This window comes from Hippocampus comes, unplaced genomic scaffold (assembly GCF_001891065.2).
Source record: "Hippocampus comes isolate QL1 unplaced genomic scaffold, H_comes_QL1_v1.1 scaffold17, whole genome shotgun sequence".
Lineage (NCBI taxonomy): Eukaryota > Metazoa > Chordata > Actinopteri > Syngnathiformes > Syngnathidae > Hippocampus > Hippocampus comes.
In genome coordinates, this window is record NW_017805002.1 from 3,126,400 (window position 1) to 3,147,102 (window position 20,703).

General features: G+C 43.1%; 1 protein-coding gene across 2 annotated transcripts; it reads right to left on the minus strand.

The window, feature by feature from the left end:
• Positions 1-6,117: 6,117 nt before the first annotated feature.
• On the minus strand, positions 6,118-12,368 carry LOC109506873 (potassium voltage-gated channel subfamily A member 2). Of its 2 annotated transcripts, XM_019855892.1 has the most exons (3): positions 12,007-12,368; positions 11,854-11,916; positions 6,118-11,141 (listed from the first exon to the last, which is right to left on the minus strand). In XM_019855892.1, exon 3 carries the CDS (start codon positions 11,038-11,040, stop codon positions 9,544-9,546), a length of 1,497 nt encoding a protein of 498 aa, XP_019711451.1. In that variant the 5' UTR covers positions 11,041-11,141; positions 11,854-11,916; positions 12,007-12,368; the 3' UTR covers positions 6,118-9,543. The 2 variants fall into 2 exon arrangements, with proteins under 2 accessions (XP_019711451.1, XP_019711445.1); XM_019855886.1 differs by having other exon boundaries at positions 11,854-12,368.
• Positions 12,369-20,703: the final 8,335 nt, after the last annotated feature.

Here is a 20,703-nt window from a genome sequence, read left to right on the forward strand (position 1 = left end):
TTTAGTCCAGGGGTTGGCAACCAAAAATGTTGAAAGAGCCATATAGGACCAAAAAAACAAAAACCAAATATATCTTGGAGCCGCCAAAACTTAAAAGCCTTATATCAGCTTTACAATGAAGGCAACATATGCTGTATGTATCTATATTAGCTATATTAGCTAGCCTACTATCAAAATGAAGAAGTTGGCTACAAGTACACAATGAGCCTTCATGATGAAATGATTTTTTTTCCTCCAGTGCATCCTGTAAAGCTGGGGTGTCCAATCTTTTTTGACCGAAGATCTACTTTTCGATCATGCACACGCATGCAATAATGAGCGACAGCCATAACGGCCGCTAAGATAATCAAGTCATGGGACACACTTCTGCAGCGTGTTAATTATCGTAGCACACGTGTACCATTTAAAAATGTGTCTCTCCGCCCTCCAGGTTCCCATTCTTTGCCAGTACCCTCGGTGAATTGTACATGAAATGCTGTTGTTGTTGTTGTTTTTTTTTTTTTTACACAACAGCCATCTGCCGTGGTTACAACAGCCATCTGCCTGGCATCCCGCCCTGCTATTAGAAACATGTGTTGCAAGATATGACGCAAATCTTCATTGACAGAAATGTTGACATTTAAAATTTATTCTACACATTTTTACAGCATTGGAAAACGTTAATAATGTTTGTGTCATGTTTGTACTCCTACAGAAACCATATTAAACAAAAATATATTTCCCTCCCCCATCTTTTTCCATTCTTCAACATTTTTGAAAAAGCTCCATGGAGCCACTAGGGCGATGCCAAAGAACTGCATGCCGTTCTGGAGCCGCAGGTTGCAGACCCTCGTGGTAACCAATCAGCTCCAACAACCCTTTGTGTCTTGTCCAGGTGTTTCTTGTTGTCTCATACCTTTAGTTCCGTGGGTTCTGTCAGACTTTGTCTGATCGTTGTGTTCCTGTCATGTTGTTATGTTTCTGTTATAGGTTTTTGTTTATTTGTTAGTTTGGTTTTCAGGATTTTATTCATGTATTTGAGTTAGTTTTTCCAGTGTACTTCTGCCAGCATTTTTTTGTTCATGTATTTTGTTCAAACCACCCTGCTACTCCTGCCTCCCTGCTTTTTGGGTCCACGGCCATTACGCAAAACATGACAAAACGGCTCCAAAACTATTCAAATAGAATGGATTTCAAAGTTGAGTAGGATTGAACTGTACTAAACAAATTCAATGCACTGTACTGGATTCATAAAAAAAAAAAGAGCCATTGTAAATTCAGTCATTCTAATAGCTACCTCTAGAGGGACTCCAAGTATCACACTTTGCTTGTAACCCCACTTTGAGAATTACTCGTCCATGCCATTTAATTCAAGCAGAGCATTGCATCAAAGTTCAATCATATCGAGGATCCCCCATACAAAAGAGGAGGGAGGTCTTCAATTTGTTGTTGCTGTTGTGCTCTCATCGGCAATCCCCCAAAGGCCAAGCCCGGCCCTCATCATTTCAGTTCCATATGTCGCCTGAGGTGACATGAGCCCATTACCGAGATTTCCCTGTGTTGGCACGGGGTCACCGAACCGACGCGACCACATTAACAAGCTTTGCCGCTCATGATAACCATTGTTTTTCCTCACATCCGCTCGGCATCAAAGAGGATTTCGGCCATGCCGCTTGGATGACCTCAGCTTGCCCTGTGGGTCACCCTCAGAAGAACTTAAACAGTGTATTTTCATCCCCGGTGTGAACTCTTGCTTCTAGGAAATGTGGAATGAGATTAGAGAAAAAGCAGTTTGCTTTCATGGTAATCCTTTTAAGGCCAAGAATTGTCTTTGCCGTTGGTGGGGCTCCAATGCCGATAGGACAGCACAGCATGGTTCACTAGCAGTTAGCGCGACCGCCTACATTTCTGAAATTCAAATCCATAGAAGCCCTACAGCAGCGGTTGGCAACGTGTGGCCTGAAGTCCAAAACTGGGCCGCCACCAATTATAACTGACCTGCCAGATGACACTGATGGGGAAAACTGATATTCACACTGCCAATCACCCAGTATTAAAATTTCAGGACGGTATTGAAAACTGCAGGTTGGTTGTTGCATTTTCATTATTCAGTAATAAAATAGTTTGTAGAGCATAACTTTCGTTGTCAAAATTGGGTGTCATCTGGAATCAACCCTGATTGGCGTCACTTGAAATTGAGACATGCACATACAGTACTTGATGATTAAAGTTCACTGACTAGAGTCGAGACAATTTTCTTCCTCGCTTCCAAGCTGGAATCAAATTTCCTTTTGGGAGGCAAAACTCACTGATAAAAAAAAAAAAAAAAAAGTCTCATAACTTGGTTGCCGGTTAAGTTTTCTTTTTCAAATTGTTTAAAACAGATTAATTCATTATAACATTAATTTGCCTCTGTCTCTGTGTTTCAGACTTGTCTTGAATATTTTGACTTCAAAAAAGGAATCACTATTACTCGGCAGTATTAAATTTCGAATGTCTTAAATGAGAAATATCTGACAGATAGTGTCAAATTAGTGAACAGATAATTTCTCAATGGAGAGTTTTGTTATTGTGAGCATAGCATGATATTGCAATAATTACCATGACATTAATACCGTGATTAATCCAAAACATGAGCTTTCAATCTGGTTGCATTCCTACCAATAATAATTAGATATATTTAGGATGAAAACCAAAAAATGTATCTCAGGCCATCATAGAATTGTTAGAAAAAAAATGTAGACATGGTCACACTAAGTTGCCAAGCCATGTCATATAGAATGTGGATAGATCAATGCAGTTCTGGTTGAAGTGTTGCCATAGGAAGCAATCCCAACGTGGAGTGAGTGACTGTGAGCTGTATAGCGAGGATGTATGAGCCATCTGATTGGACAATGGCTTTGAGGCGATTCCGGGACACCACTGCCCAAAACCTCGAGCTGTTCATTTTTCAGACAGCTCAATGTGTAACGTTCCAATGTCACCTCTAGAGGACGCTGGTGTGTTTCACTGCAAAATTGCCTTTGCAGTGCCCAAGTTTTTTCAGAATGTTCTTGTCTTCACATATTGATAAATATGATTGGTTTTGAAATGTTAGGTAAAAATACCATGCAAAATCACTAAAAGCATACAATAATAAAATCATGATCAAATGATAAAGAATATAATTGCTGTTGTGAGGAAACATAATCTGTCCAAATTTGGTAAATTTCACTTTAAAAAAAAAAATCAATCCGAATTGTCAGTCCCCTGTGGGTTTGTTATGTTTTATTTTGTTTTATTTATTATTAGTATTAATTTTAACAAATTATGGACCAATGTAAAGTGTTGAAAATGGCTTGTTCTCGATGCTGATGCAATGTTAATGACCCGGTGTTATTCTTATCATCATTATTATTTCTATTTTTATTATTATTATTATTATTATTGTTGTAGTTGTTTTTGTTATTATTCTTTGTTTCATAAATTGAAGGAAATGTGAGCATTCCACCCGAATGGGGACAAAAGGGGGGTGTGGGCGGGGGCATCCACCTGAAGGCGTTAATTCTGTAAAAAATAAAAATAATATATAAGACATATTACAGCTTTTAAATAACATCACCAATTTGAAAAACAATAACATAATTTACATTCATAAAAATGCGTTACCACCTTCAAATGTTGTAATTACTTTAAACTGTGTTTCTGTGTTATTGAAGTTAAAAAGCTGAATTCAATTTTTTTGTTAGTAATTCATAATTATGTCATACCACAGTTCTACATTTTTTTTGTGACAGAAATTAGTATTTCGTGGCCACAAGTTAGCATCGTGTATGCTCTTTCTATACATTGTGGCTAGACCGTGAGGTTCCACCCCCGCAAGTCTGTTTTTCCATTTGTAGGTGACAGAAAGATGGTGTTTTTCCTGAAGATTGCGATTTCAAACCTAAAACGACGGCTAAGATTACGTACGATGAGATACGACTTGTATTAGTAGATATGTTCGCACTGCATCAATATCAACTCCTCTCAACACTCCTTTCGTTCTCCTCCTCCTCCTCTCCTTATTCGTCTCTCCTTCTTGAAGCAAAAAGCTAAAAATAGCTCAGGCTCCGTTCACTTTCAAGCTGCACTGTGCGCTTGATGCTGAAGACACCGGGAGGCGTTTTCAACATGTCCTGCACGCCTCCCCGCGGCTACAAAGATGCAGAAACGCACCCAGAATAGCACTAAAAGAGGCCTTTCATCGATTTGGGCTAAAATTAGCCTTCCAGGGGAAAGCGAGATGTCTGAAGTTAAACTAAAATACAGAAAAAACACCAAACCTTTGAGTTATTATTATTATTATTATTGGCTTCATTGTTATCTCCTTGTCAGCATTCTCAATCATGTCGGAAGGACTAAATGTTGTTCTCTGGTCCACAGATTGTCCGAGTTGTCTTGTAAAGTGCAGATCCTATTACTTGCTGAGTCCACATGTCACCTGTGATATTGCCTTTGCTCGAATGTACATCAATCTCAACATTTCATAGAAAAAAAAAAGAAAAGCCATCATCCACCATCGAAGCTTCCGGGCCTCTTTGGCGGAATTTACACTGCAGGTCAAAGTGCTGAATTCTGATGGGGAGTGAGGGGGCGGGTCGTATGGTGGAGGTGTTACTGTGCATATATATATATACAAACACAAACAAACACACGGCTCAGTTCGACAGTATTGTAAAAAATCGATTTCTTGCCATTTTGCAATCTGAATAAACAATGCCTCATTGGATGATTTGTATTGCATTTTGGAATTTGTCATGTTGCATGTCCCAATTATTCCACCAAAACAAAATTGGAATTGTTTCACTTCAACCATGCGGCGTAAATTCAGCCGTATAACAGACGGGTGGAGGAGATGGGTGAACAACTGTACAATATTGTGTGAAAGTCACAGCCATTCTTTCTTGAGCACACACATGCATACATATTGCATATTGGTCACCTTGTTTCTCCTATGTGTGTGTGTGTGTGTGTGTGTGTGTGTGTGTGTGTGCGTGTGCGTGTTTTCATGCAGGTCAAACAAACCTCCAAACAATCTGAAAAGATCTCATTGAGCTATCCCACAGCAGAATATTGCAACATTTCTTGAGGGGGCTCCAAGGTTTGTTTCAAATAGAAGAGTGTGTTTGCTGATCACATTGGTGACCACCATCAAATAATTTCGTATGAAAAGCAATGCATAGATTTCCCAGCGTTTCTCCAACTTTTTCCACGGAGTGAATTTTAAATGCCAATGTAATGTCAAAAATGATGGGAAAATATAAGAAATAAAAGTTGACTCCACTCAGCTGGGTGTGTTTTCAACACAAAAGTCAATGTTGGGCATTCCTGCTACAATAGGTTTGACCTAAATGAAAGAAAAAAAAAACACTTTTAGAGAAATGTGCCAGCATGCAGAGGCGAAGATGCTTTTTGTTGTCATCCCATTTAAAAGGTACAGTACTGTATATAAATGATGCATCAACACAGCTGCACCCTCTTTTACTGTTCTCACAGGAATTTAGTCGGATAATCCACAAAAACGGATTGAAAAGTGACGTGAAAGTGAAAAGTGAACATTCCCACCCATGAAAAAAAATCATCAGATTCTTGTCAATTTTTCTCTCTGTTGTAAATTTAAAAATATACGAAAGAGCAAAGTAACGCCAAACAGCCAAGTGTTTTGCCTGTAATTCATATCTTCATTTTTGTAAGCTAAAAGGAATCCAAAAAGAAATTCTTTTATTCATTATCCACTTTCTAATCCGTTTATGCTCTCAAGGGTCGCGGGTGAGCTGAAGCCTCTTCCAGCTGTCTTCTGGCAGCAAGCGTGGGACACCCTGAACCGGTTGCAAGCCAATCGCAGGGCACACATAGATGAGCAACCATTCGCACTCACAATCACACCTAGGGACAAATTAAAGTTTTCCATTAACTTGCCATGCATGTTTTTGGAATGTGGGAAGAAGAAGAGTCCCCGGAGAAAACCCACTCAGGCACAGGGAGAACATGCAAACTCCACACAGGAAGGCCGGAGCCGTAATTGAACCCGATACCTCTGCACTGTGAGGTCGACGCGTTAACCAGTTGACCACTGTGTCGCCCTTTATTCGTTATAGTTTTTTTTTTTGTCTCTTGATTAATTGGTTATCTGAATTTTTTTTTTTTGTTGCCATATTGGAATCTGCATCGGCCTCACAAAAGTCCCAATGAGAACATATTTTTCACACTTGCATACACATAGTGAGATTTGAAGTGCTTTTTGATCGCTTAACAAAGGGAAATATTGCTAAAGAAACAAAAAATTGGTATCTTCCTTTGAGCCACCGACAACTAGAGCGGGCTAACTCATTTTAGTCATTTTGAAGTTCTGTGCAGAAATGAACAGAAAAAAGTTTTTTCCTCTCCAGTTGTCAGTAGCTCATTTCAGCTGACTTTTCCCTACGTTTGAGGGGCTGCGTGAGAGCAGCGGACGTGGGTGGATGGGCGGGCGGCGCATCGGCAGCGGTGGCGTGACACGTGTTGTTACTGTAGCATGTCGGAAGCCTAAAAATAGACACGGGCGCCTCGACGTGGAGAATTCATTGAAAATGCCACATGCTACAAACAGACCAATGCCCGCTACCCACTATCTCGCCCATCAGTCGACAGCCATCAGACAAATGTTAAAACTGGGACTCAGGAGGGACAGCCAAGGTCTGCTACAGTGATGCTGAATATCACCCCCAGCATGGATGGATCGATGGACGGACGGATGGATGAACAGATGGTTAGGACTGCCTGACTTGGCAGTGTTGCGGCAATGGCAGCTATCCTTAACTGGACACCATCCTGAAATCTTTCCAGGCATTTGTGCTAATCAAACGCCAACTGAAACCCGTGTCTCGTTTTAAATATATCGACTAGCAGGAGTGTAGGAGTGTGTGTCTTCGGCACTCACTCTTAAATTTTAGCTTCATTATGGCAATAATCTGCATCACAAGTCTCTGGTGAAAGTGTGCTGTATTTGCATTCGGTCTATATTTATAAATACATCTTAAATCGTTTTTTTTTTTTTTTTTTTTTAAATCTCTGCAGTGAGCTTCTTGAAGCTTGAAGTCATGCTTCTACGGATGAACAGGATGTCATGCAAGACTAGGAAAGATTCTTTTCGATCCATTCTTCTCAAAAGTTGCTATGGTAACCACAGCGTCCTAAACGGCTCAATAACGTCCGCGACCTCAAAGTGCTTTTTACGGCAACCTGGCGAAGGCTTCTAGGTGGAAGGTCAGGGTTTGGTGGTGGGTGTGCGTGTTTTCTCTGTGGAAAAAAAAAAAATAAATAAAGCTGGGCATACACTGAGACATTTGGGAATTTTAAAGAAAAATCTAAGAAATATTTGTTCGTCAAACATCATTTTAAGTGCTACGCGAAGTAGTACAGTGTACCATTTTTAACCTTTGAGGGCCACCATACTTTTGATTATTGCAGTTAACCTTATTCCCGCACATCATGCAAACATCATAGTGGGCTACTGCGATGACAGACACGGACTCGTAAATGGCAAGTCATTCATAGCAACTCACGAGCACCACCTCTACGATGACCAATAACGTACTAAACGGGTGGAAAAGTTCACGCAAAATTCATTGAGGAATTGCAGAAAGTGGAACTGCATTGCAATCTAGCCACACATCTACTTTGCAAACAAACACAGTGCAGCTCAGCCTCTGCTTTGCAGGCGTCATGACCAACAATGAGGTTTTTTTTTTTTTTTTTGTAGAACTTGCCAAATACGTTGAAACAGCTCCACTTTGTTCAGTCCCAAGAATAATTATTGATGTTGGGCTTCCTCAAAACTCTGTTTGTTTGAAGATCCTATATCGATCGAATGGAGAATTTACTATGAACAGTTTTACATTGATGTCAATATACTTAAAACCAATGTATCTCCACACACGTCCACAAAACAAAATGTTGCCCATAGGGTAACAACATCTCCATATTTCGCAATTTCGCAAACCATTGGTTCCACTTAAGCCCAGTCTGGTGGCAGTAATGTGTGTTCCAACTATTGCTGACTGTCAAACATATCAAGAAGAAGAATGCCATAAACAAAAGCAACACAGGTACATTAAAGCCTGTTCCTTGCTCTTTATGGCCACCTCAAACGAACCGTTGTAGCACAAGCCCTGAATTGACCATAGCTCCAGGACTAACAATGTCGCAATTCAAAATGTGGTCATTTTGCAATCAGAAGAGAACACACTTATTTCGCAGTGTATGCCCAGCTTGAGTGTTTCTATGTTTGGCCTGTAGGGGGGAATTTACCCGCCAAATATATATTATGCATCTTCAGAGGGTCCCTAGTTTGAGTTCCAATCCTACAGTGGTGGTGTAAACCAAATTTGTACGGATTTTGGAACACGACTGTCGGTAAGGTAGTATGAAAGTTTCTTTATCGGATCTCAAATTTGCCAAATAAGTGGGCCATAATAACATCAGCAATTTTGTTATCCTTTCGCAAAACACATGTAGTGATCGCCACACGTTATTTAATAATCAGTATTTCTGGTGCGCATGGTATTTTTGTTATCTGATAAATATTCAATCTCAACAGTTCCAAATAATGTATGCAGCACAGTTGTGTGATGTCATCACGGTTTTGTATCGTATTGATGCACCAGATGCACAACCTGCCACTAAATTTGAGCCAATATTTGTATGACTGAAACAGTTTTAAGCCATAAATGTAAAACAGTTCGATGAAAAACCGCGAGTACCACGGTCAACGAATGTGGCTTCTTGTGCCTCGTGATTCTTTGTGCCACTAATTATTTGCATGCTGTTTGTAGTTAACATGAAACATTCTCTGCCCGGACCGTCGTAAACATTGGACCCCCTGGACTGACTAACAGTCCCTAACTACAGGCTACGTGAATCTATGTTGTGCATGGAAAAAAAACCCCAACCAAACAAAACCCGAGAAGAAACATTCAAGTTGTCCTCAAAGCTCCGCAGTATAAGACCAGTTTGGGTGAATGGCGGGGCAAGCATCTTGAAGAGAGCTTGCATCGTAGTAACACGTCGCGTAAGAGCAAAACAGCGAGGCGTCAAGGCCATTCTCAGTCACTCATCAGATACTGACTACTAAAATGTCCCACCACGAGCGTTTGTGGCGCCGACGGCTGTCATTCATCCTTGCAAAAACTAGCAGTGAGAAACAAACCTGGGAACGGACCCGCTATATGGTCACGTTTTGTTTTTTTTCTTTCTATGGTGATGCCTAAGTATTTTGTGCCTAAAGCAAAGCAATGCACCCTGGGAAGTGAGGGATCAAGTGACTTCAGTGTGTTGTCTTAACTTCAAAAAGCTTTTTTTCCCCCCCTCATTGGTTATTTTTGGTTGGCATTAGTGTGACATTTCAGTTTTTCTTCCACTCAGGAAACTCCATGCAAATGCAAACAAATCTGGCTCTGTGTGACAGTGCTAAGGGCAGGAGTGAAGCCTGGCGTGAAAAGCATCTCATTCCTGAATTCTTTTGCCTTTGTATTACTTGTTTCCCCCAGTGATCTCTACGGTAGACTACACATCTGTGAGCATCTTGGTGATGTTGACGTAGTTTGTGTTGGCCAGCGTGCAGTTGGCCGTCTTGAGGTTCTCCCGGCGGAAATCCTCATTGCTATTGTTGACTGCCTCCTGGATCTCCATGTAGTCCGACTTGCTGATGGTCGATCCGCTGCGACTCTTTTTCAGCTCCTCGCCCGACTCGCTCTTGGGCGCGTTGACCTGGAGGTACTGCGCCTGCTCCTCCCCTTCCGTCTCGCGGTGGTAGAAGTAGTTGAAGTTGGACACGATGACGGGCACGGGCAAGGCGATGGTCAGCACGCCAGCGATGGCACACAGGGAGCCCACGATCTTGCCCCCGATGGTGGTGGGTACCATGTCACCGTAGCCCACCGTGGTCATGGAGACCACGGCCCACCAGAAGGCGTCCGGGATGCTCTCGAACTGGGACTGACGCTCGTCGGCCTCTGCGAAGTACACCGCGCTAGAGAAGAGGATGACACCGATGAAAAGGAAGAAGATGAGCAGTCCAAGCTCTCTCATGCTGGCCTTCAGGGTCTGGCCCAGGATCTGGAGCCCCTTGGAGTGGCGTGAGAGCTTGAAAATTCGAAACACTCGCACCAGTCGGATCACCCTGAGGATTGCTAAAGACATGGCCTGCTGTCCAGCTTGACCGTCATCCGGACTGTCTGCCAGCTCTGTGCCCAGCGTGATGAAATACGGGATGATGGCCACAATGTCAATGATGTTCATGAGGTTGCCAAAGAAGCCCGCTTTGCTGGGGCAGGCGAAGAAGCGCACTAGAAACTCAAAGGAGAACCAGATGATGCACAGCGTCTCCAGGATGAAGAAGGGGTCGGTAAAGTAGGTGGACGTGTACCTGATGACTGTGGTGTTGGTCTCGGGGGAAAAGATCTCAGCGTGGGACTTGTGCATGTCGTCCTCGTCGTTGCGGAAAATGGGGAGGGTCTCGAGACAGAAACTGACGATGGAGATGAGGATGACCATGACGGAGATGATGGCGATAATCCGAGCTGGACCTGAGCTCTCCGGGTACTCAAACAGAAGCCACACTTGTCTCTGAAACTCGTTGTCGGGGAGAGGGCGCTCCTCCTCCTTGATGAAGCCCTCGTCCTCGCGGAAAATCTCGATGGCTTCGTCGCCCAGCTCGTAGAAGCGGATCTCCTCGGAGAATATGTCCAGCGTGACATTCACCGGCCTCCTTAGCCGCCCGCCCGACTGGTAGTAGTACAATATGGCATCGAAGCTGGGCCTGTTCCTGTCAAAAAAGTACTCGTTACGCAACGGGTCAAAGTAGCGCATTCTCTTTTTGGGGTCCCCCAGAAGTGTTTCGGGGAACTGCGAGAGGGTCTTGAGTTGGGTCTCGAAGCGCAGTCCGGAGATGTTGATCACCACCCGTTCGCAGCACTCGTGGTCCGCCTCCGGGTCGTAGTCCAGCGGATGGCCCGGGTGCGCCGCCGCCTCGTCGGACGGATCGCCCGTGGCGACCGTCATCGTGGCGGGAAATGGCGGCTGGGCGAGGACTGCACCTTTCACGGGGGGTGCGGTAGTGCGTCCGGGTGCGGAGAATCCTCCAGGCGTTTCTCAGGGCTGGACTGCATGTAGGACAGTCGCACAAGTAGGTCAAATAAACTTGAGACAGGTAACACTTGATACTTCGCCAACTTGCACCTTTATACAAGAATCACCTCAAACTTGCTCGAGTGCAATTAATACGCCAGCGGGCTGTGTGTCCTGCATGTCAATTGCTTCAATGCAGGCAGAGTCAGTGCAGCAGCTCATAAATTAGGACTCCCGATCTGCTGCATTTTGGGCAATTGGGAACTAAAACCACAAGCGCCTCCTTTTCTCCCCCTTTTTCTCACGGCAAAGCCATGCATGAACACAACAATGCGGCCAGCACCACAAGCCACGCATGCAGCACCCTGCTGACAACATCACTGCAGTCCAACACACACACACACACACACACACACACACACACACACACACACACACACACACACACACACACACACTCAGAAAGGTATTGGCTGCTTCTAAGTCAGGTTTGCGCCGAAGAAACTAAAAGACTTTTTTCAAAGGGGAGGATTTCGAACACACTGCACAGCCGTGTTTGAAATATTCAAAAACACACGTGAATAATTGAAGAGCAGAAGGAAACAGCAGCCAAGGGAAGAAAAAAAATATTCTCTTCATTGCGTGGGTGATGAGTGGGAGGACTGTCACTGTTATTTTTAAAGAGAGGCTTGCATCAACTGTAAAATACATGGACCAAATGTAAATATTCATGCGGAATGTACATACCTGCAGACATCTTAGTGGACTCTGCTGCTGATACTGCCGTTTGGAGACAAGCAGTTCTCCTGTCTTGGAATAAAAAATGCTTTTAATCTACAAAATGAAGACAGGTAATCGTCACTGTAGTGCATCTCCACTGCGGTACTGCTGGGGAATCACCTCATGTTGACTGCTTCTCCTCCTTCTGCTGCTGCTGCTGCTGCTGCTGCATCCTTGCCACGTGCACTGGCCGAGGACGGTGCGCGGGCGGGTGTGTCCTTGCGTCCCCCTTCCTCCTCCCCCTCCTACTCCTCTTCCTCCTCCTCCTCTTCTTCCTCCACGTCTCTTGTGATGATGGTTGAGGGTGATGATGATGATGATGATGCTGATTATGGGGTTAAAAAATGAAAGGGTTGGACTAAGAGAAGCGGCTATCAAGCAGGAGCAAGAAAAAAAAAGGTAATGAGATCAGCACAAATGATGTGCAAAGGTGAACACTCGGGAGCGTGAGCAGCAAGAGGGACCGCTTTTTGTTGATAATTCAGTGCTTTACTGTTTTTCTAAACCCCATTGTCCAAACTAAATGCTCAGTTGCCTAAACCCACTGATCGAATCAGTCACTCTTTTTGGACAAAACATCTTTTTTTTGAAGCCACCAACTTTTGAAGTATTGGAACAGACATTACCTGAATTGAAAGTGAATAACATTTAATATTTGGTGGCATAACCCTGACTTGCAGGAACTGCATCAAGCCTGTGACTAACTGACTTCACGACACTGTTGCATTGTTCAGTTGAGATGCTTTTCCAGGCTTTTACTGCAGCCTCTTTCAGTTCCTGGTTGTTTCTGGGGATTTCTCCCTCTATTTGGTTCAGGTTCGGTGACTGACTTGGCCTGTCAGATCTTCAAAACATGTCGCTTCTTTCTTTTTCAGGACATTCCGAATTATTGTAATGGCTATGCTCAATGTTTGTTGCTCAATGTTACAATAACTGAGATTAATTTTCCCTCTTCCCTCAGCTTCAAAATGGTTTTCTTGGGCTCTCTGGTCTTCATGTTTGCTCAACAGCATATGCAGTTTTCACAGGTGAAACCCAAAGCCACAAAAAAGCAATGTCTAAGTTTTAATAATCCATCTAAAAGGCAACAACTGCACAGCGAGAAAAATCTACCAGTGACATGTTCCAGTACTTTTTTTGTTTCAAAGATTGTTTCAAAGATTAAGATGAATTTAATCGAATTGAATTAGAAACATATTGAGATATGTATCAAATTGTCTGTTATTAAAGAGATGTATGTGAACCACATTTACAGTACTGACAAGTTCATTGAAATCTTTAAAAAAAAAAAGACCCAAAAAAGTGCATCATAGCCTCTCGAACTGAGCCGCAACAAATTGAATTATCCTAATCCCACTTGTTTTACAGACACACACACACACACACACACACACACACACGCACACACACACACACACACACACGCACACACATATATATGTGTGTGTAGATAGATAGATAGATAGATAGATAGATAGATAGATAGATAGATAGATAGATAGATAGATATATATCTACACACACACGCGCGCGCGCGTGTGTGTGTGTGTGTGTGTGTGTGTGTGTGTAGATAGATAGATAGATACTGTAGATGATAGATAGATGTGTATGTGTGTGTGTAAATCATCTATCTATCTATCTATCTATCTATCTATCTATCTATCTATCTATCTATCTATCTATCTATCTATCTATCTATCTATCTATCTATCTATCTATGTAATTGCAAGCTTCCCTGGCAACAAACCATTGATTAATAATAGATCTAAGGGTGACAAAAATAGAGCTGAAGCTATTTTAAGCAGGCAGAACAACATGGATCAATGGCCTCGCATGTGCAACATTCAGAGAAGTGGCGAAGGAGGCACCGCGGCCGCAGATGACATCGGGAGAATGGCCATAGGTCAGCGGGAATCCCATGACATAGAAGGGGGGCATGGGAGCGAGTCGGTCTGTTTGTTGATTTATGAGGCTTCGCCAAGGTTAGTGCTGGCAGAGTCCATCAAGGCTGCGACACACGCTGATCCCTCTCACTGTCTCCATAATGGCTTTCCCAGGTACCCCGTGACAGGACAGCCATTAATAATGAGTCAGGAGTGTGCTCGTGTAGGCTACCGGCCGGGCATGGCTCACTTTGCGTTAGCTAGCCACTTTTAATTCAATGCGAAGGATCTCGCACCAGTCTTGTACGTGCAGTGCCAATGGTGATCAAAGCACGACATAACAAGGAAAAGCTTGTGAACTGTAATGTAAGCATGCTTTTGGGGTGGGCAAAATAGGGCAAGTGGGCCATATGAGGCCCACACCGTTCTTTCATCCGAGCCACAGAGTCCGGATTAAAGTCTGGACGATTCACCGAGTCCATGCGATTAATGTAGCTGATTATCGATTCAACTAAATGTTTTTCATGGACCACGGCACTTAATCGTCCCTAGCTATGATTGTGAGTGAGAATGGTCGTTTGTCTATGTGTGTCATGCGATTGGCAGGCAACCAGTTCAGGGTGTCCCCCGCTTACTGCCCGAAAACAGCCGAAAGAGTCTCCAGCACGCCCACGGCCCTCATGAGGATTAGCGGATCAGATAATGGATGGGTGGGTGGATGGAAGCCGGATTTTGGGCTTGAACTTGTCACTTGTCCCCCTTGGCTTGGCATGTTTCAACGTCTGGTCTAGCTCCCTTGAATGTACCTTCCAGACAAACTGGGAAGCAAACAGATGATTGAGGGTGGGAACTAAGCCCAAATCCCGATTGATTCATTTATGAACTGATTAGGATGTTTGCCTCAAGATTTACAGTCCACATGTGAGGCAAGAGGATTAAGATTAAAATGTTCACTCTTTTGATGTTGTGCTTCTTTATACGCAGGAAGCCTCATGCGTATAATCCTTATCTGGGAATTATTCTCATACCAAAACCATCTTATCCTTATCCAGCGCGTTGGTCTCCCACCTCCGCTGTACGTATCTTACCTACTGCAACGGTGATGCACTTCACTTCCTCGCCAAAGCATCCTCATCGAGGCAGAGGGGTGCAGATGGAGACAAGGCTGGGGGTGGAGAAGAGGAAGTGAGGATGGGGGGAGAGTGAGTCGTGGATCATCAGATGGACGCCCAGCAGGATTAGACAAGACCACTGGTCCATGGCGACTCTGGATTTGGCCTTCATATAACAATATGCACCAACTTTCTTTCAATACATATTTTGTAGTTAATACAGAGTAGTGGTTTAACATGCCCAGGGGCCTACATACTTATAACACGTGATTCAAATGAGAGGCAAAACCCTTTTTTTTTCATCCACCAATGGGTGATGTTACGACTGAGCCCAGTGAATACTGCCCAGCAACTGACACCAAACACATGGCAGCATGGATTGAACCAAAGTTGTTCGTAGCCTAATAGGAAAGTTGCCCAAGTGTTTTGAATTTGAATTCACTTTACATACAGTATATGTGTGTAATATATATATATATATACACACACACACACACACACACACACACACGCACGCACACACATATACATACATACCACCAATGGGCTTGCTAGAAATTGAGGGGTTTTCGACTCTCTGTGTCGATTCGTCCATGCCATATAAATCCGCAAATGGTACGTCACTGGACTCTTCTTGTTAGTGAAATGTTTGGTTGTTTGTTTATATTTTGGTTTTTTGTTTGTTTGGGGGTTTTTTTCATTAAAATGTTAAAAAAATACTTGGGCAATTATATTATTGGGATAACCAAATAGAAGAGAGCTTCCACTCTATAACGGGCAATCTTCGAATACTTTAAATAAAATTAAAGTCTAGGTATAATAAACCATCCACTATCTTCAGTTAACTTGAATATTTATTGTTACAATGAGAACATATGGATTGTAATAATCTAAACAAAATTAACAATTAATTGCTCATAATTGATTCATTGCAAAAAAAAAAACAATTTAGTCAGTTAAACTAAAATGAACAAAAGCATTGGGACACGCCAATTGTAAAAAAATCGGAACTCTAATAAAAGAACATATTCATTTATTTTCAGAGCCTATGCACTTCTGGACTGCATGAAAGGACAAAATATTACTTTTCAGAAAATGTATTATAAAAAGAGCATGACTCAGAAGGCCAGTGACACTGTGTCACTGAAGCAGGGATCCCCTCATGTCGCCTGAGCAAATGTGTGTGCGTGTGCGTGTGTGTGTGCGTGTGCGTGTTTGTGTGTGTGTGTGCGTGCGTGCGTGCGTGCATGCGCCCGCACTGTGTGAAATTCAAGTCAAGGTAAGCGTTTCCTTCGGGCACACTACATTATGTTACAGGAAGGTCACATTTGAAATAAGACTCCCTTCCGTGTGAGCTCCAGGATGGATTTAAAATGATGATGGTGATGGTGGTGGTTGAGTACTGAAGTAGCATGACTTAGCATTCTGATAAAACAGTCAGGTGTTGTGAGAGAGAGAGAGAGAGGGAGAGAGAGAGAGAGAGAGAGAGAGAGAGAGAGAGAGAGAGAAAGTGCTGCAGTGTGTGCTGCATGCAGTGGAGTTGTCTGCTATAGTGTGGGACATTGGCGAATTATAGCCACTGAGTCACTGATGCCTGAATTTTTGCTTGGGCGGAGAACCAAATGAATAGATAGCTCGACTTTTGATTCAAACTTAAATTTAGAGTTGTAGCTAGACTCAAAATGACCATATCCCAAATCATTTTTCCCCATTGAAATAAATAGAGAAGCAATTAATCCTGTCCAGCCTTTGTGCTCCTTCTGGTGTTCATATCTTGGACACCAGGGGGCAGTATGATATAGAACTACCGACACACATGAAGAAGAATCATCCGAATATTAGTTGTCAAGAATGTACAGTGAACCCCCACATATTTATGGTGTAGGCATCCGCAGGTTCCCCTATTCACAAATTAAAAAATATATTAAATCTGTCTCTCTCTCTCTCTCTCTCTCTCTCTCTCTCTCGCTCTCTCTCTCTCTCTCTCTCTCTCTCTCTCTCGCTCTCTCTCTCTCTCTCTCTCTCTCTCTCTCTCGCTCTCTCTCTCTCTCTCTCTCTCTCTCTCTCTCGCTCTCTCTCTCTCTCTCTCTCTCTCTCTCTCTCTTTATAGATAGATAGATAGATAGATAGATAGATAGATATCGGCGGCCCGGTGCTCCAGTAGCGCGTCGACATCACAATGCAGAGGTCGTGGGTTTGATCCCGGCTCCGGCCTCCCTGTGTGGAGTTTGCATGCCCTCCCCGGGCCTGCGTGGGTACTCCGGTTTCCTCCCACATTGCGAAAAACATGCATGGCAGGCTGGTTGAACGAACACTCTCAATTGTCCCTAGGTGTGAGTGTGAGCGTGGATGGTTGTTCGTCTCTGTGTGCCCCGCGATTGGCTTGCAAACGGTTCAGGGTGTCCATCGCTTCCTGCCCGAAGATGGCTGGGATAGGCTCCAGCACCCCCCGCGACCCTTGTGAGGATTAAGCAGATCAGAAAATGGATGGATGGATAGATAGATAGATCGATCAATAGATAGACAGATAGATACATACGTAGCACCAATGGGCACATACAACGACCAAGTGAATTCAACACATTAAATTTATGGATTTCAAAATGGTTTTGTGGGCCGAAGGATTTAATGCAGAAAAATACAAAACTAATTGTACGGTAGCGACCCCAACAGAGTATATTGCAGCCCGGCCCAGTGGGAAACAAACAGAGCATACAGATTATAGTGACAAATGTTTGGATGAGTGGGGGCACATAGAACATAATATTTCAAAGAAGATTTTTGACCTTATTGGCACTTGAAAACTTGTGTCCACTCACCAACATGCCGTAAAAGTGGCACCTGGCAGCAGTACTTTCCGAAGCTAACATATACGTGCCCGGGGCCACACTTGAACTTCACTTGAAGCTCGTTCATAACAAACTAGAGGAAGTAAAAGCAGCATGTGCATTTGGAGCAATTATTCACAGCTGCCAGTGTTTTATCTTTCCTTGCCCGCCCGTGATATTTCCTGAGCGTGCCCTAAAACGGCGACTTAGTGCTGCGGGAACTAGCAGGAAGTGAGGTTGTTGCCATTCATGAGTCCATCCATCCGTCCATCTGCTCTGTGGCGTGTGTGTAATTGCACTCCGGGCGCCATTCATAAAGTTCACTGGTCTTTACGGAGACGTGGGCTCGGGGCCTCCACTCAGACAAAAGGAAGTCCTGCATGAGAGCATATGCCACAGGAAGCACCGTCTCCTCAGAAGGAAGTCATGCTGAGTCCACTGAGTATGACCACACATAGTGCATGCAGCCTGCCAGCCTGGCCATAGATACGACATGAACGTGGCTCAGATTACCCAGAATTCTCTGATAAGCATGGTTGACATGCTTGGTCTTGGTCATGTGACTATCCATCCATCCATCCATCCATTTTCAACACCGCTTAACCTGAACAGGGTCGAAGGGAGTTACTGGAGCCTATCCCAGCTGACTTCGGGCTGAAGGCAGACTACACCCTGAAGTGGTCGCCAATCAGTCACAGGAAAAATATAGAGACAAACGACCATTCACACCCACAATCACACTGTCACTTAATGGGAACCGATCACACGCTGCCTGCACACAAGTCCGTTGTGTGTACCACTACACCATCAGCGACTACGTCATGTGACTACTGAGACTTAAATATCATATCGCTCCAAATAGTCACTTTTCAGGAGACCCTGAAAACGGGCATATTTGTTTAACCATTAGTCTTGCATCATTGCATCAGAGAAAGCCATTTTTGATTGGCCAATAATTTTAATAACAACAACAACAACAAAATGCATGTGTGGACTCACTGACCCATAGTATAGATTTCTAAAAAATCGAAACTGACCAAATTGTGACATATGATGTTTCGACTCGACATCAGATTGGCCCTTTGGCGTCAATATTTGACATGCTTTCATTATTATAATCTAGTTTTTATTTTGGGGAGTATCATTCCTAAAATAACCAGTTTTATCGTTTGATTTAAGTATTCAAAACACCTCATTAAAATATTTTACATTTTTCTTTCAATTGCAAATGAATATATTTGTATTGTAAATCTCCTCCATAATGCTTTTCAAATGCCCTCTGGTGCGCTCATGTGACCTGGACTTGAACCACCACCAACCGAGCACCTGGCCTCCTCCCACTGCTGACAAGCATCTCAAGGGATTGGGTCTCCGTGACAACCAAAAGAAGGCAGAATGGAGTGTATCCCAACTACAGCGACACTGCTGATTTTTGTCCACACTGCATCTTCTCTTCATATTCTGTGCAAATATTTCAAAACAACAGTGACAAGATACGATATCGGCTCATCTCTCCACACAGCAGAAGCAGGTCTTCACGTGTGCAGGTGTTCCAAACATTGCCGCCGTGCTATGGAGGAGAAGTAGATTAAAGGCTGTACATTGAAGGGCAAAGAGAGGGTACTAAGTGTTTGTACCGATAACACTAGGTTTTATGTGGCCAAAAGTGAACAGTCGGCAAAAAGAGAGAGACTTTGTGTGTGCGCGTGTGCGCATGCAGTTCCAGGAAGTATCAAGTCAGCACTTCCTTTAAATAAACCATACATCTGTGCCTGAATCACTTCCTGACTACTATTTGTCTTAAGGTACTGTTACCCTCCTTCAAATTGGCCTCAGAGAAGATACTTGATGCACGGATGTGAATATTTGCCCCGTGTTGGGAAATTCATTTTTTATTGTTTGGATACAATTGTGGTCAAGTGTGAAATGAAACAACCAAGTAAATGTTCAGCAATATGTCTGTGGGAAAAATGTTCTCAATTTTGATGGACTGGGGTGTAATAGAGGGGCACATGTACCTAATAACCACCCCCAAACTGAGTTTCTCACCTCAGACATGCCATTATTTAAATTTAATTAATTACATTTAAAGTGGATAGCAAAAATCCTACACTGTCAGGAAAAGCCTACGAGAGCTTGATGAACTTTATTTGGGGTTAATCAGAGACACTTTAATGCTGTGGCAGGTGTGTTTTGACTCCTATCTAACATGAGTTTGCATGTGATCAGTTCTTTCTGAAATCATCCCCATCCAAGTTTCTTAGAGTGTGTTCACACTTATGCAACCATCTAATATCAGACAGTTGTTTGTTTTTCCTTCCCATTGAAAATATTTTTGGTGTGTCCGTAGGCCACATTAATGCTGGATTTATATTGGCCTCATTTTCCTATTTCACTGTTTGAACATGGGTGAAGAGACTTTTTAGAGCCACGCTGAAAAAAATGTGTGTTGAATTTCCTCAATTTTATGTCATCAAGTGGATGCAAAAAATAAAATCATCTGAATGCAGACATATTTTCAAAATAAACAAGCCACTTCCAAGCAGTAGCCAAAGCGCCATCGGGTCAAAGGTGAAAGGTAAACCGAGCTGCAGTGTTATCACTGATTACCATTGGGTGACAGTGTGACCAGTGATACTCTCTGATAACCACCACATACTCAAATGTTTGGACAAATAATGAGCGTGGCGGCAGGCAATATTTGCATGAGGCAGTGTGGCTGTGCGTCACATACAGACAGTATAGTGCATAAACTGCTGCCTCCAGAAGTTGAAATGCTTTCTATGCCTGAAATGTCACATGTCCTTGTTTCGTCTGTGCAAGCACAACCACACTGGCCCAATGAAATCTGACCACTGGATGTCATGTTAGCAAAAGCCAACCTCTCATTTGATCTTTTTCATGAGATAGAGCCAGTCCTAATTCTGTCTCTGTATAATCTGTATAAAGCGTGCCATATATATATATATATATATATATATATATATATATATA

Bases quoted from the DNA above. Each gene is read 5' to 3' on its own strand.
- LOC109506873 (XM_019855892.1), bottom strand. From the start codon at position 11,040: ATGACGGTCGCCACGGGCGATCCGTCCGACGAGGCGGCGGCGCACCCG.